This window comes from Pleurodeles waltl, chromosome 7, assembly GCF_031143425.1.
Source record: "Pleurodeles waltl isolate 20211129_DDA chromosome 7, aPleWal1.hap1.20221129, whole genome shotgun sequence".
In the NCBI taxonomy this organism is placed as follows: domain Eukaryota; kingdom Metazoa; phylum Chordata; class Amphibia; order Caudata; family Salamandridae; genus Pleurodeles; species Pleurodeles waltl.
This window is the reverse complement of record NC_090446.1, coordinates 700,676,407-700,694,108: the sequence shown is the minus strand read 5'-3', so window position 1 is coordinate 700,694,108 and position 17,702 is coordinate 700,676,407. Positions and strand designations below refer to the sequence as shown.

General features: G+C 44.4%; 1 protein-coding gene across 1 annotated transcript in view; it reads left to right on the top strand.

Annotated features, from left to right (window-relative positions):
- The window catches only part of LOC138304561 (E3 ubiquitin-protein ligase RNF14-like), a 169,559-nt gene that overhangs the window by 46,183 nt on the left and 105,674 nt on the right, over nt 1–17,702 (top strand). The window contains exon 4 of the mRNA XM_069244721.1: nt 12,099–12,617. Within this exon, the coding sequence (XP_069100822.1) occupies nt 12,099–12,617 (519 nt within the window). The remainder of the gene's footprint in view (nt 1–12,098; nt 12,618–17,702) is intronic.

The following is a 17,702-nucleotide window of genomic DNA, read 5'->3' as shown; positions in this document are numbered from 1 at the left end:
CCCTTCACTTCAGCTGGTTCTCAGTCCCCTGGGCTCGTAGGCCCCAACTCACACCACCCCACTGCCTCACCTCCTCCACCAGCACGAAATGGGCAATGGGGGGGCACTCAGGCAACAATAGAGCCGCAACGGCACCAGTCACCTGCTGCAGCCACTGCAATAAACAGGATTTTGTGGAACAGTGCTGAGCAGCAAAATTATGTGGCCGCCATGTTGGCTCCCGTGGCCCCAGCCCTGCCCACCACTCTACGGCGGTGGAATTTCTCTGCTCTCACCTCTCCCTGTTTTTCTCTCACACTGCAGTGCCGCCGAGCATGTCAGGAGGGTTGTTTTTAAAGCAACGAAGAGCGGGATTGATGGCAAGATGCCATCAGAGGCTCCCAGAGCAGCGTTCAACACACCCTGAAAGACAGCAGGGTGTGCAGTGCTCAGTGCACACTGGGAGAGAACAAATAGGTGCTCACCAAACACTGGTTCTAAAGAGCCATTACCCGTGCCCCGCCCGTATGTTGGGCTCTTTGGAGAACACTCAGGTGACAAATGTAGTGCAAACCATGTGCAGACCACAAGAAAAGGAAAATGTAGCGCTCACCATGCGCTAATGGCCCAAATTAAGTGGAAATACAAAAGTGCTCCTATGCGCAAGTTTGATGATCTGTCAGCCTCACAGCCCCATGACAATCCTGCTGGGGCAGGGACTCTAAGTGAGCAGGGTTTAGAGGGTAAGCCTGTGGTGAACACTAGGTGCAGCGTCCAGAGGGGGGAAGTAAGCAGCAGGGCAGCACTTATGGTAGGTAGTCCAAATAGAGATTTCTTCTGGCAAAACAGCCGTTGTCTGGTAGAACAGAGTGAGGGAAAAGCTGGCAGCAGCGCTACAAGCAGAAAAGCAATCCAGTGAGTCCTTTAGGCCACCCAGCCAGTAGTAGGTAACAGGGCAAAAGTGGAAAAGCAGTCCAGATGAGTTCTTTGTGCAGCGCAGCAGTCCTTCTGACAAATGTTCAGTCCCAGTTCCAAAAGTGCCCGAAAAATATGCGATCAGAACCCCTGTACTTATACTCCAAAATGTCTTTGTTCCAGAGGTGATTTCAAAACACAACCCCTTTCAACCCAGTCCTGGCCCCAAGCATCAGTAGGGGGTAAATCAGCCCTTTGTGTGAGGGCAGAACACAGCCTACACAAATGTAAGCATGCCCACCTCCCTCTCTCCCAGCCCAGGAAAAGATGGATGCAGATGCCTCTCCTGTCATACCCAGCCCCTCCTGTGTTGTGGCTGTCTGGAAAGTATGCACAAAGTATAGTTGTCACTCCACCCTAGACGTGGATTGAAGTCAGGCTGCAAAACACTAGAGTTATAAGCACAGAGAAATGCCCACTTTCTAAAAGTGTAATTTTGAAAATAGTAATGCAAAATCCAACGACACCAGTAAGCAGGACGTTTTACTACCATTCCAAACATACCAAGCATGTCTACACTACTCCTTTCACATTGGAAATTACCTCTTAAAAATGTATAAGGAAATTCCCAATGCTAACCTATTAGTGGAGCAGCCCTCCCAGTAGTGAAAAACTAAATAGGCTATTTGTCACTACTAGGATATGTAAAACATAAAAATACATTACCTACCTTTTATATACATAACACCCTGCCCATGGGAATTCCTAGGACCTACCTTAGGGGTGACTTAGGAGTAGAAAAAGGGAGTTTAGGGTTTGGCAAGTAGTTTGAAAAGGCAAGTCAGTGTGGGAGTAAACTGCGCTGCTGTGGCAGGCCTGAGACCGGTTTGAAAGGCTACTTTTGTGGGTGACGCAATCAACTCTGTAGGCCCACTAGTAACATTTAATTTACAGGCCCTTGGTACATGGTATACCACTTTACAGGGTACTTACAAGTAAATGAAATATTCTGAACAGGTGTAAGCCAATCTACCAAGTTTCAGGGGAAAGAGCACATGTACGTTAGCACTGATTAGCAGTGGTAAACTGCCCAAAATCCTGAGTCCAACTAAAAGAAGCTCTGAAAAATAGGAGCAGAAAGACAAAATGTTAGTGGTTAAACCTGCAGAAAGGGCAATTTCAATAAATCAGTCAATACCTTATTGGGCTTCCCTGCTTGGGGCGACAGAACGTGGACAATGGCCTGTCACTGCAGGGTCACATGCCAGTACTGTGCCTCTCTGAATCCAGGTGCACCCCTCTGTCTATACTCTCAGAACCCACTAATTTAGCCCATGGGGAATCCTTCTCCTCACCTAACTTTAATCTGCTCACTGATGCATCTCAGTAGGCAGACTCTACCCCTATGTCCAACAAAGTGGTGGGGCCCATTCCACCACTGGGGTCTAACTTCTGGCCCAAACCCAAGGATAACTCTGTCCATAAGGATGGCAACTACCAGAGGCCACTGACAGCTGTCAGTGTCAAGAGCCAGGACCCAGACAATCTAGGGGTGTCTATCCTCTGTGGCTTCTCAGAGGGGGGGGCGGTAGCCCCAGGTGCATCAAATCCTTCCTCCACTCCACCTCTCACCAGCTCAGGGGTGGTATCCTGTGACTGGTCCTCCAGGCCAGGATCTATGCCCTCAGGCTGGACAGTAGTCAGGGATGTGGCTGTTCTCCCCTGCCCATTCCTTCTGGGGTTCTGTACCCTCTTTTTAGAAGTGGTATCCCCAGACTCCAGAACTGTCGGGGTGCTTGTGTCAGCTGTCCTGCTCAACTCCCCCACCAGTACAGGGGTTCTATCCTGCAACTGATCTCCCAACCCAGGATCTGCACCCTTGGGCTGAACCTGGGTCAGATGCGAGTCCTTCCTCCCCCTGCTCCTCCTTCTAGAGTTCTGCTCCCTCCCACAAGGAGTGGTACCCCCAGAAAACAAAATGGTAGGTACGCTTGTTGCTGCCGCCCCTCCTCCCAGCTCAGGGGCGATACCCTGAACCTGGACCTCCAACCCAGGGTCTGTACCCTTAGGCTGGACGGGGGTGAGTCTTTCCTCCTCCTACCCCACCAGAACTGATTGGACGCTTGTGTCAGAAGTTCTCCTCATACTATGGGACCCCTCCATTGGTGGATGGTCTCCTAGTACAAACTAGATTCCCCTCCTGGGTCCCCCTCGGACCTGGGTCTAGTGCTGGGCATAGGGCACTCTGGGATGTCTCCCACCCCCACCTCTCCTCCTCCTCTGAGAAGGGACATGAGACCTTGCACTCTACCCACTACAAGGGGACCTGTATGGGCTACTCTGAACCTCTCCCATCCTTGCTCGGGGAAAACTGAGCCACTCCCTTAAGGTCACTCCCAAGTGCCTAAATAGAGCCTCTGGTACTCATTCAGAGATCTACCTCCTTTGCAAGCCCCCTGCTGTCAGACAACATGCACTCCATCACGCGTTGGCTTATCCCTAGAAAACAACCACAGAACATGTGCTCTCTGACAATCAGACTGTACAGCACTTCAAATTGTTTACTGTGCTACCCAACATCCATCCATCTAGTGTTTTGCAACGATCCTCTAAAAACTAGCCCCAAGACTAGTGAGACAATTTCCTACTGCCTCTGAACCTCAACCTATACTCTTGAGGGGTGACTCCATACTTAGCAATCAGGGCTTCCTTCATGGGGGTGTACCTCTGCCTGTCTCTCCCATCTAGGGCCAGTATGACATCCCTCCCATCACCAGGAATATAACTCCCCAGACAAGGTCCCCAAACCTCCGCAGGGATCCTGCACAGTCAGAGCCCTCTCATACTCCTGCACGTATGTAATCCCCATCCTTGAAGCTAGGCACCAAGTCTGTGGGTATGTGGATGGTGTTCCTAACACTAGATTCACAATTGCTGCCACCACTGGACCCCACCTGCAGCGCTGGTGAGTCCAGAACTCTAGAACTATGCTCATAGGTAAGTTTCCTTTCCTCTAGAGCAAGCTTGTCCCTGGCGAAGGCCCAGTCAGCCTCCTCCATCCTCTCTGCTGAGGCCTTCTCAGCCTCCAGCCTCTTTCCTCTACTGCCAGCTGCACCAGCTACAACCTCTGGTCCCCCTCAGCCTGTCTATCCTTGAGTTCCTTAGGGGACACAGTATGGGAGGTGACACTGTCCCCAGTAAGGGACTCCATACCTATGGGGTCCTCACTCTTTAATGGTGTCCCTGCCTCGTCATATTCTCCCTCCTCTTCACTCTTCCCAGGGCCACTGCCTTCCAGGGATCCTGATTCAGAATCTTCTAGGAGATTCCAGGATTTAAGATTCTTAAGGATCCCAAAGTGTTCTTCCTCCTTCTCCCCAGATCGCTTCTTCAAAGGCATACAGGGCTTCCTGTAGATCTAAGCTTGTGGATCTCTTGGACATCTTCAGTCCCATCTCCTTGTAGAATACTTTTAGCTCACCCCTGATGTAATATGCCAGGAGATTGACATCAAAGATTAACCCCTCCATCTGCTAAGGTAATACTGGTGCAAACAAGATTGCCAGGCGTAACAATAAAAATGACCAGAGAACTGGAGAAAAACAACAACACGTAATGGTCTAAGTCAGTCGGTAGGTTCCAAACCTGTGTTTCAGGGACCCTAAGGGGCCTTCAAAGCCTCCTCAGGGGGTCTGTGACTGCTTAGAAAATTTACTAATATTAACAGATTAATAAAGTGTATATCAATAAAGTGGCTAAATGTACACTTGAAAATTTTAAAAAGTCCTATAAATGTCAAGGAATTTGAAACTCGAGTCTAAAAATGTAATTAGTATCCTCAAATGGAATTGTGTGAGAGGTGCAAGTGCATCAAACAATCAAATGAATTTAGAAAAGCTCCATTCATCCTATTAAAATTTGCACTTTTTAAAAAGAAAATGTGTTATTTGTATGTGTGTTTGATGGAATGCTTCTTTCTGTATTTTCTGTGCATTGTTTTGTGGTTCAAATAATCAACAGTGTATAGCCCTTGGGCCCCAGTTTCCAGCAGTGCCTCCATGTGGGTCCCCAGATTCCAATAATAAATCATTGGAGGTCCCTGGGTTGCAGTAATGATAATGTGGGGGTCCACAGAAGTCAAACGTTTGGGAGCCACTGGTCTAAGTGCAGAGTGTGTGTAATACTGTGGTATCACACATACACAAGTCCTATCCTGACTGCAGATCGCCAATGTTAGAAATGGGGTTTCTGGTGGGCTCTGGTAGGCACCTAGGCCAGGCAGAACCCACCACTCAAGTCAGGGCAAGTAGGGTACACACCAAAGATAACCTGTGCTCATCCGCCGGTAGCTTTGCACAAAGCAGTCAGGCTTATCCCCAGAGGCAATGTGTAAAGTATTTGCGCAACACACTCACACCAGTTACACAGTAAATACACCACAAATGAGAATCCACACAGGGTTATATAAATAATATGTTTCTTATATTAGATATGTATATCACAAGACCAAAAACAACATATATCATAAGTACTGTGCATAGTGTGCAAATCCTTAGATAATAATCGTCCTTCTGACAATGCAAGGCAAAACAACAGATATTATAGCCCCAGGGCAAGGAATGCAGCATTAAAGCATATGGATTATAATTATTGTGCATCATATAACATTACTGAAATAGTACTCGTTATTTTGAGTAATGCAATAATTAACAGTGATATACATTTTAGCATCAGTGAATATTTAGAGAAGGAAAGGTAACCAGCTAGGAAATAATCACATGAAACATCCTGTGTCACGAAAAGGAATAACGTAATACATGGATTTCAAAACGCAGGTACAGAGACACTTGTGTGTCTCTTACACAGAGTACGACAATCTTGGCAGACATCGTAGGCCGCAAGAACCCCTGCACATCTACTAGCACCTTCCTGAATATGGTGATGGTTTTACGCAGTGATCAAGGATGATGTTTCTACCTGTCATGTTGCTGCGGCTAATGCCCACCCACCTCCAACGTTTGTCACAACAGGGGGCAGGTGGTCACAGGCACCTACTGCAAGGATCAGTGGTGCATCCTTGTTGGATCATCCGCATGCATACTAGGGAAAGACAGCGGACCGCTACTTGTAGTCCAGCTATGCACAATCACAGTGCAGCCTGCTGGGTGACTGCAGAGCCACCCACTAAGAAGCGCAGGGTGGGGGTACCTCACGGCAAGTGGGGCAAGCTGTTGGTGTCAGGTTTGTGAGGCTGCTGTCCTCTTTGGTACCTCCAGCGCTGCCCACATAGGAGAGTGGGTAGGTCTCACCCCTCTCTAGGTTTGCCAGTTCCAATGCAGTACTGGAGGCTACTCCTCTCCCAAGGCTCATGTAGAAGAAAGGTTGGTGTGTCTTTGTACGGCTGCCAGGCCCTGGCTACCACACGAAGGCGGTGGAGTTCCTCTGATCTGCTCTTCCCCCTCCCTGGGGTTCCCTCACGCTGCAGCGGCACCACTGGGCACATCAGTCTGGTTCTTTCAAACAACGAAGAGCAGGGCTGATGGCAAGATGCCAACGGCGGCTCCCAGGGGAGCATTCAACACGCTCCGAAAGGCAAGAGGGTGTACAGTGCTCGATGCACACTAGGAACTAACAAACAAGCGCTCAACACACACTTATTCCAAGAGGCAAGGAGCCATAAACTGTGCCTCCCCCATGTTCGTTGGGCTTTTCGGGGAACCTTTGGGTGAAGAGTGAAGCGCACACATGCACACATACATGGCCCGAATAAAGTGGAAAAACAAGAGCGCTCCTCATGCTATTTTGAGGATTTGTCAGCCTCGGAGCTCCACAACAATCCTGCTAGTGCATGGACTCTGAGAGAGCATGGGTCAGATGGCAAGCCCCTGGAGAAAACTAGGTGTGGGCCCAGAATGGGAGAAGCAAGCAGCAGGCCAGCACATAAGGTAGGTAGTCCAAATGGCGGTTCCTCCTGGCAAAACAGCAGTCCTCTGGTAGAACAGAGTCCGGGAGAAGCTAACAGCTGGACAACAAGCAGAAAAGCAATGAAATTAATCATTTCAGCCATCCAGACAGTAGCAGGCAGCAAGGCAACAACAGAAGAGCAGTCCAGATAAGTCCTTTGTGCAGCGCAGAGGTTCAGTCCCAGTTCAAAAAGTGCTCTAAAAATATGAGGTCAGACCCCCTGTACTTATACTCCCCCCTGTACTTATACTCCAAAATGTCTTTGTTCAAGGGGTGACTTCAGAAGAACAATTTCAAGTGTAACAAAAATCCTTTCAACATAGCCCTGGCTCTAGACATCAGTAGGGCGTAAAGCAGCCTATACAAATGTAAGTGTGCCCCGCCTCCCACTCTCCCAGCCCAGGAAGACTATCAGTATGCAGACGGATGCAGATACCTCTTATGTTACACCCAGCCCCTCCTGTGTTGTGGCTGGCTGGAAAGTGTAGTTGTCACTCTGCCCTAGAAGTAGATTGAAGACAGGCTGCAAAACAGTAGAGTTTAAGCACTTCGAAATTCCCACTTTCTAAAAGTGGCATTTCTAAAATAGAAATGTAAAATTTAAATACACCAGTAAGCAGGATTTTATACTACCTTTCCAAACATACCAAACATGCCCATGCTAATCCTTTCAGATCAGAAATTACCACTTAGAAATATATGTAAGGGGAATTCCCATTGCTAACCTATGAGTGGAACAGCCCACACAGTAGTGAAAAATGAAATAGCCTGTTTGTCGCTACTAAGACATATAAAACATAAAAGTACATGTCCTACCTTTTATATACACAACACCCTGCCCTTAGGGGTGTCTTAGGTGTATAAAAAGGGGAGTTTAGGCCTTGGCGAGTAGTTTGAAACGCCAGGTCACTGTGGGAGTAAACTGCACATGCAGGCCCTGCAGTGAGAGGCCTGAGACAGGTTCGAAAGGCTTCTTCTGTGGGTGGCGCAATCAGTGCTGCAGGGCCACTAGTAGCATTTAATTTACAAGCCATGGATATATGGAATACCACTTTACAAGGGACTTTCAGGTAAATTAAATATGCCAAACAGGTGTACGCCAATAATATTAAGTTTTAGGGGACAAAGCACATGCACCTCGCACTGATTAGCAGTGGTAAAGTGTCCAGAATCCTAAAGCCAACAAAAACAAGGCTGGAAAAAAAGGCGGAGAAAAGCAAAACCTTTGGGGATAACCATACAGAAAGGACCATTTTCAATTTTCAACAGTAATGCTATACCATATTGCAGACTGGATATCACTGCAGCCATGCCCTGCACCAAGTCTCCCCACCTCTGATACAAGCTATGTATCAGCATGACCTTCAGCCATGGCCAACACACAGACCACAAACATGAGTATCTGATCGTCATAGCCTTCAGTGATGGCAAATGGCTACCTTTGGTCACACTCTGCTCCTAATTCACCTGTCCCTTAGTATGTTATTTGGTCATGCTCAGCACAGACTAGCAACAGTTATGCTCTGCAAAGTAACCCCTCACATTGAGATTAAGATATGTAGACTTTGGCCGTGATCAACAAGCCCTGGGTGCAAAGCACTGACTTATGTCAAACCTTTGCTCAGTGCCTCCCCAAAGAGACTATAGGACATTGCCTTTGTACAGGGCTAGTGAGATCGGGCCTCACAATTTGGATTTGGGTCACGCTCTGTGCCCATCTCTATCCCAGAAACGGTGCGACCTATGCTCCCTCACCCATAGTCCTAAAGGGCAAGACCTTGGCTTTTCCCAGTGAGCTGTGCTAACATAGTATGTCTTTGGGTCATGCTCTGAGCTTGGTTTCTCAGAACCTGCTGGGTATTGTCTTTGACTGAGTTGGATTTCAAACCTTATTCTAGCTTTCTATTTGTTCTAGTAGTCCAAAGGAAAGAAGAACTGGCAAACATCTGTAGAGAAGGGGGTCGAGCCATGTGAGGATCAGGATGACCATAAATCACCCATGGAGAAGAAAAGTCAAATATGCTTTTAGAAGCCGCAGATTGTATTTAGCGACCAAAACTGCATGTTGGCATGGACATTATTTATTCGGAATCACATCATAGAAAACATTGTCATTAATGATGTAAATGTAGGCATAGGGGTATAATTTCACCATGTGACATTATATGTAAGATGTTCTGTGCGGTTCTGTTTGTAGGTTGGAGTTAAGTTGTGTTTCATAAGAATATTCCCATAAAACTGTTTACTAAATGAAATTTCACCAATCTTAGTATGAAATTAGAACTTTAATCAAAATGGGGACATTTCTTCATTCAGTGTATTTTCGTTCAGTACTTTCTGAGATATTTGTGTTACAAAAAGTTGTTGGGTGGCCTTCAAAGGTTTAATCTGAGACTATAATATATTGTGGCATTTTTCAAACCTGAAACATTTTCAAAATATAAAGAAACCCGATTGAACATAGGAGCATTTTCTCTAATCGTCCAATGGTGGTTTGTGGTCATTCTTCCAGGTCTGCAGACCCCAGCACTATGCTTAGCAAGAAGCAACAGAAAGTATGTGTTGTGGTGTCCATTACAGGATGCCTGGAGGTGAACATTATATAGGCCAGGCAAAAGAGCAGGACCTGCGCTCAATCTTTAGTAAGCATGATTGAATGGCAGAGCATTGCAGGTTATGGCCATAAGAGAGACCACTCAGAGCCTAGCCAAAGCCCTTGCCCTGTGTGGTTCAATCCCCCTGAGCACGGGCGAAGTCTGTGCTTGGGTTTATGTCCAAACAGAGGCTGCATGTAGGTCCTGACCACCAAAGGTCTCGCTTTGCACCAGGTCCGCATTGTGAGCCGCCAAAGACTATATGCAGGGGGTTATGTTGGCCTGGGGGCGGGCAGTACGAGTGGTCAAACTTTTGGTTATATGCAATAACAAAAAATAGCAACACATCATCAGTAAATAACAACACCATTAAGAAGGGGAGGGGGCAGTCAGCTGGGAGGTGGGAGGGTGGGAAAGGTGCTTCACAGGGCAGGGGGGCAGACGAAGAGGGGAGAAAGGAAAAAGCACTAGGGTAAAACGAGGGGTGATTGAAGAAATAGGCAGAAAATGCAAAAGTGAAAGAGTGACAGAGGGAAGAAAAGAAAAGGCAAATAATAGAAGAGAAAGGCAGGAGGCAGCAGCAGCCAGAGGAGCTGGGTAGGGTAGCAGACACCAACCAGGAGGTCAGTGCAGTTGCTCTCATACAGAGCTGCGGCCGTCATTAAGAAGGGGAGGGGAGCGGGAAGCAGACAGCTGGGAGGTGGAGGGCGGGAAAGGTGCTTCGCAGGCGAAGGGGGGCAGAGGAAGAGGGGAGATAGAAAAAAGCACTAGGGAAAAACAAAGGGTAATAGAAGAAATAGGCAGAAAATGCAAAAGTGAAAGACCGACAGAGAGAAGAAAAGAAAAGGCAAATGATGGAAGAGAAAGGCAGAAGGCAACAGCAGCCAGAGGAGCTGGGAGGGCAGCAAACACCGACCAGGAGGTCAGTGCAGTTGCCCTCTCTCAGCGCTATGGTTGACATTAAGAAGGGAAGTGGGGCAGGGAGCAGACAGCTGGGAGGCGCGAGGGCAGGGAAGGTGCTTCGCAGGGTGGCAGAGGAAGAAGGGAGAAAGTAAAAAGCACTAGGGAAAAACAAGTTGTGATAGAAGAAAAAGGCAGAAAATGCAAAAGTGAAAGTGCGACAGAGAAAAAAAGAAAAGGCAAATAATAGAAGAGAAAGGCAGAAGGCAGCAGCAGCCACAGGATCTGGAAGGGCAGCAGACACTGACCAGGAGGTCATGAGCAGTGCTCTGGGTGCTGCCTGCGTGCCAAGCCCTAAGTGACCCATCCACTTTTCCTAAAGGTCGTTAATAGATTTGGGCCAAGTGTATTTTGTGAGTCTGTATCTTTTGTTTGTATCAGCCAATATTTGTGCAAGCTTTTTCTCACATGTCCTACTTCGGTACCATAATGTTTTGTCAAATATCTTTTGCTATTTTTCACAAGACTGCCTACTTTTCCTTTCCTATGCTCCAGGATCAAGTATATGAGGTAGCATTTCTGTTGGCCCTGTTTTCTGTGTATTTCACAAATGACTCTTCCATTTAGCAATTTCTTTTTAGTTTAAGTCATTCCTCATAAGGAATGGTAGGAATACCGTGTTTCAGTGGCTGCTGAATACTTTCTGCTGCAATTGGCACTTGCTTTTCTAAAGGTTCTGATTTTCAAAAGGCCACTTACAGCATCTATTCTGGTGTCCAGGGAACTGATGGTAGATACATTTTCTGCTTAGGTAAATTGAAGATTCAGTAGAAGTAAGTCAGCGTGGAAAGTAATCATTTAATTCAGCTGTACCAAATCGACAGATGATAATTTATAGACCACAGTATGTTCTTCAAATTTGTGTAACTGTGGGGGGTCACTCCTTGCCACTTCCTCCTTTCACTACCTCAGCTAGAGAATTCTGTAGATGGGAGCAGATGTGTCACACATTCTGGTGCCTCATCTTGGTTCAAAAAAGGTGCCATTGAAAATGAAGACATTGTTGCTAAGGCAAAATTGTACCATTGTAATTAATGGTCATCAGACCATGCAGATCCCGCAGTCTCATGAAATACTGATGTTTTGATTCTCTGTTTGTGTACGAAGACACCATATTTGTCTGTGGCTAAAATGGCAGTTCCAGACAGGGATATCTAGTTGATGGTCCCCCAGGATAAATAGGGCTGTGTTACTGCCATTATGACCAGGAGGCTAATTGAGGGATGGTCCTCCTGGTTAAGGGTTTCCTCTGGCAGAGACAGCTCTGCCAGTGAAAATCCTACATTTCACTCACCTCGAAAAGAAGCAGACTAATCGAGAGTGTGGTGGGTTGGGGTGTCCGTCAATTTATTTTGAGGTTTCTGCTCTGCCAAACTGTAAATGACCCCTATAAGACATGAGGACACACGCAAGCCATAATACTGAGTCAAGGCCAGCAAGTGTACATGTTTGTATGTAATGACAGATCTGATTATTATGCTCATTGATAAATACCAAATTGTAAACAACCAAAAAATGAAATAACTCTTCTATTTAGAGATGTAAGTATTTTTTTAAATTTACATCAGAAACAGGTTATTTATAATGAATTCCAATTTGCAAGACTAAATACTTTGCACTTCTAGAAAAGGTTGAATCAAGTGTGCTGTTTATTATAAGCAACTAGTGTTTCTGCATCTTCTTTAGCTCTCATCTCTTTGCAAGGAGTTTGACCGTTTGTGGGAGGAGAAGAAAGGTTCTGTAATTTTGTTTACATGGATGCGTTTTCTAAAAGAAGAGACTCTAAAGCACCTGAAAATCACATCTCCCTATGAAGTCACAATGTACGGTGAAGGGATGGACGGTCAGAGATATGAAACCCAACTGAAAGAAGAGTCAGATATATTAGTATCCGAAGCAGTGGTGACATATGACTTCCTTGATTCACGAGCTGTGCAAGAGGCTGAGTCACTGGACAGTCTGATAAGGGACATATTGGACTTTGATCAGGTTCAGCAGCTGAGGAGCTTCCAGAGCAAAGCATACACATGCAACATCTGCTTCTCAGAAAAGCTGGGCACCGAATGTACACAGTTCATGGTGTGCCAACATGTCTACTGTAAAGACTGTTTGAAGGGGTACTTCGAAATCCAAATCACAGAGGGCCTGGTGCACCTGCTCAGCTGTCCAGAACCCATGTGTGACTCTATTTCTACTCCATCTCAGGTAACAGTCACCATTTCTGTCTGTGTATAACTATTTTTATTGCTGTATCTCCTTACAAGTCCTCTTTTATTCTAATTGTATTTGATTGGACTCATAGGTGAAGGTAAATGGTCTGAGCCCCGCCTCCTCGTTTAAACTAAATGATGGAATCTGAAATAAAATCCTTCTGTAAACTTTTCTTACATTTAAGAGCATTAAATCATACCCAAATTATTTATGTTCAAATATTCGCGGACACCAGTGAAAATACAATAACATGTGGTGTCCCATAAGCTGAAGGACTGTCCCCATAGCACTGTAATAGGAAAAATGCGCTTACAAAAAACATTTTCAGAACCCACATTTGTTCAAGCTGGAGTGTGACCTTGAGCTACACTTCCGATTCTTTGACCACATTTACAAAACCTTATGCCTTCATTAGTACTACAGCCCTCTCTCTTTTTTAATTCCCCCTGGATCCCTCTCTTATGCCTCCGCCCACATGGGTGTCCCTAGTTTCTTCATATCCTCTCCTCTGATGCTTTAGAATGACCAGGTTCTTCATAAGGTGAAACCTCTCATACACGTCCTAACTTCAACGTTTATTACAATCCTGCAAGTCAGTGAGACTTATCTTAGAATCATTCAGTAATGAGTAACCTTTCACTGCTTTAATACCCCAACCACTGGTCTGTGGTCATATTATATCTAAAACTTAGCATTCCTAGCAAAACTGCCTAGCTTGAGTACTGTCCTCAGTGTGATACCTTACCATATTCATTACAGTAGCAGTTGCAAACAAATAATCACTTGCTGAATGTTTGCAAGCACCATTTTTCAGTAGGATCTGACTCGTAGAATGTCTCACGTAATTATTCCACAATTCAATAATAAAGATATGGACTTTCCCTCCAATCTTAATATCAATAATAGAAAGTTATGTACACTACTATTTAAAATTCAGAAATACAGAATCTATTATAAAAAACTGATCCTTATGAACAGATTCCTACCATGAAGTCCCCTAATCTGAGTCTTGACTGAACTGTCTGACACTGTATACTCAGGAAGGGTTTGATACGGGGAGCCCTTGCTTGCCATGCTGCTGCTATAATTAACAATAGTCATCAACCCCCCACCTAAGATGGTCTTGTACATATCTTTCCTTTGAGTATATATTCGGTGATGACATGTTACGTGACGAAATGTGGGTTTTTTATGTACAGCGCAGTGATAGCCTTGGGTCATGTTCACACTTTATAAAACTCTCCCGATAAATAAATAACTAAATAATAAATTAATTTTAAGTGATAGGCTCTTTCTGGTGCCACACGAGAAAATGACAGCCTGATTCCAGCACATTAACACAGACATCCTACCAAATGTATGCATTGAAATATGAGCATCTTCGTGAAAACAAGCAGGTAATGTTCATGTTCTCTATCGTAAAAAGGTCTTCAAATTTTCACTTCTATATGATCAGCAGGTCATGTTAATGTACTTAATATGACAACGTTTACACTGTAGCGTTCTATGCCCACTACACTTCAGCAATGCTCTACCTTTTCTCCAGAAAGCTTGCACATAGCCCATAAATTTCCCAAACTGATATAAGCAGACATGACTGCAGAATAGGTCTTTATGGTGAAAAGGCTTCTATTTAAAAGAACCAACACTTCTCTGCCCCCATTCTCCACTACCAAATAATGTATAATGGGCTGTCATTAAAACTGATGTCAGTTAATCACTGCTCTTAAACCCAATAAAAACAACACACAACTACTGTTTCTTTCTCACTACTGTGATATCAAAAGGCATGCTATCATGTTGTACATCCTATGTAAATATCTTACAGATGCTTTCCCCTTTTAATACATTTTTGACAGCTTAAAGAATCGCTCACAGATAGGTGACACCATCCTCATATATCTGATTATTATTGCCCACCTTGGACACCACAAGCAATTCCAATGTGAAATTCCCCAAGGATGTATGTTGTAAATATTGCCAGAAATCACATCCTTCATGCCACTCTTTTTGTATTTGTCTTTAAGCTTGCTTATTGGTATATGATGCTAACCTTAGAACAGGAGCCCCTTGGCAATTGTAGACCTGACTATGGAGCAAACCAACCCTTGAGCAATGTTGAGCACAGTTTTACCTAACTCCACCTATCAAATCCTCCATGTTCTGATAACTGACAGTCTAGCAGATAACACAACACTTAGCAGGTATTGTTTTTCAAGCCAGTTTCTCCACAGTCCTTTATGGACATTACCCCTGTGGTTGGATACAACATCACACAGGCAAATAAAACACAGAACAACTAACTGGTTATCTTTCAAAATTAAGTCTGCAGCCTGCGGTAAGAAGCAAAGAATAATTTTACCTCAGAACTGTGATCTTTATTGTTAATCAGTTCTACTGAGGGATGCACAGTGTCACTAACTGGATCATTATTTAGTACCCACCACGAGGAATATTCATATCCCTTGTCAGAGTCAACCCTCAAAGTCACTAAATTAACCTGAGCTCAACCCCCTGGAAACTATGGCACAGATCAGACAGGCTTAACCTAGGACAATGTGTTAAGTATTTAGGCAGCACCAAAAAAGGTAATGAAGTTGAAATTAAAAATAGAAAGATAGAATAATATGTAATAAACAAAATGATAACAAAACAACAAAAATCACGAACGTGGAACGGCAGGTATGAATTTGTAAAGTTTTAAGTAGTAATAGCACAAAGAAGCACGAAGTGTCAAAGATTGTCAATGGTCACAGTAGAACAGGACCTATGAAAAATGTGGTGCTGACCGTGGTTGATCGTGGGTCAGATCAGGATTGCCAATCACTTTTGTCATGGGCCAAAGACTTTACCTTCTGACTTGTGGCCTGTTTTATATTTTGGTGGACAGTATACTGCATCACAAAGGTGACGGATATCCTGTCCACTATATTACAAGTGCCATAGGACATAAAGCACTTGTAATACAGCGGATGGGATATCCGTCACGTTTGTGCCTGGTGAAATATAAATCAGGCCTTTAGACTTCAAAGTCCCAATCGGTCATAGGAGACCCTTCTAAAGCCCCCATGACCTCATAAGAGGCGCTTAGAGACTAACTGGGTGTCAGGCAGAAGCTGACAGCAGGGTCCTGTCCAGGTCCAGTTGCAACTGGTCAGCTACATAGTTGGAGGAAAGGTCTCTTGTAGCTTGTTGCATCACTGAAGATTTGATCAGGAGGTCGGCTTTATGACCTTTGAAGTTGTTTTGCTTTCACTTATCTTATGACCGAACTGACCAAACCTCTCTGGAATGCACTTCTTAGTTTAAAGAAGACATTTATTATTATTACTTCACCACGAGGTTCCTGAGAGACGAGATTAGTAGGTTGGAAGCACACGTTTAAAAGTAGTCACAGCAATGAAAGGAAAATATATCAAAGTGATTCTCAATTGTAATGTACATAGCAAATATATGTGATCATATTATAGCATAACTTCAAAGCAAAGAATAAAAGTCGAAATTCATCACCGTAGGGCCTATCACTGCTCGTCATCTTTCTTATGCCTGCAAGTTGATGACTCCTGTTCAATTGCAAGAAAGAGATTTTCCACCCATACGGGAGGTCAGGCAGCTGACGTCCGCTCCTGACTGAAGTCTTGGAAAATTTCCCCTTGCTGCTGCCCAGGGACACCATTTATAGCAAAAATGCTGGCTTGTTTAGGTAAACCATGACAGGAATGTGTCGAAAGTTGGCCACCGTTTCGAGACACGCCCCTCAAGGTCAGACTGTTTTCTTCACTAAAGAAAAACACCAAAATATATGTTCTCTTATCACGCTAGGGCTCGGTGAGAATTCAAAATACGAAAAACACAACTTGGTCTACCATGTGGAAAACACAGCTCATCTGCAATGACTCAACTGCAATGTCTACACCACGATAAAGCCAATAGGTAGCTGAACTGAATACAGAATGTAATGTCTAATGCCACGTTAAAGCCAATAGGCAGCTAAACTGAATACAACATGTAATGTGCTACTGATGAACATTAAACAACTAATATGCGCAGTGGTGAAACACAAACTCAGTGGTCAAACACAATTAATGGCATAACAGAAGTCAATTGCTCATATCTCCACCCTGCATCTTCTATCAGTTTCAAAGGGGTCATCTCTAATCATTCAGGTCAACCAATGGTTTGCTCATGGGAGGCATTTCACACCAGTTCAAATACTAATTTCTGGCTGGTAGAAGTGGGAGTACAAATGCAAATGGACCTCCAGAGGCTTCAGGTATGGAAAAGGTAACTTTCTAAAAGTTAATTTTCCTTTGTATTTGGTAACATTTCAACTTCACAATTGAATTGGATTTTAATAACTATTAAAAAAGTTCAATTATTTTTCTCACTAATGCAATTCCTGAGATATAGTATTAGTACTTAATATTGCACCCTAGTGTTATGGAACAGCATACTTACTACTGTGAAAATAGTTTTTTGGGTCCTTTTCAATCTAGGGACATGTACAACAGTAAAATCCTTTTAAATACCATGCACCCTGCCTTAAAGGCAGTAGGGTCTACTTAGGGGTGACTTGTAGATCGTACCATCAGTTGTTGTGGCTGGTTTGAGAAGCATCTTATTTCAAGAATAACCTGAAAGGATGAGTCTTCAAAAGCTATTTGAAAGTGATGAGAGAAGAACAGGTTCTTAACACTTGGCAGAGCAAGTTCCAGAGTGAAGTCTGAAAAAGTCTCATTTTGTGCTTGGGATTAGTTGCACTTTGGGGATTTCTCCTTGTCTACATGAGATTGTCAGCAGGTTTAGGTTTAGATTGTTAGGCAAGGACAGTTATTTAGAGGAATTTATTTGTAGTACTGGCACCTGATCTTGAATTTAATTCTGATCTTCAAGAGAGCTAGTGAGGTGTCTTAGAATGGGTGAGATGGCCAGAAGGTGTTTTATCATTTTAGTAAGTGCTAGCAGGTGATAATTAGCAGAACTTACTGTTGATTTTACGTGGTCAAAGTAAGAAAATAGAGTCAACAGTAATGCCCATTCATTTAAGTAAAGAAGAAAGGGAAGAGGAGAAACCTTTCT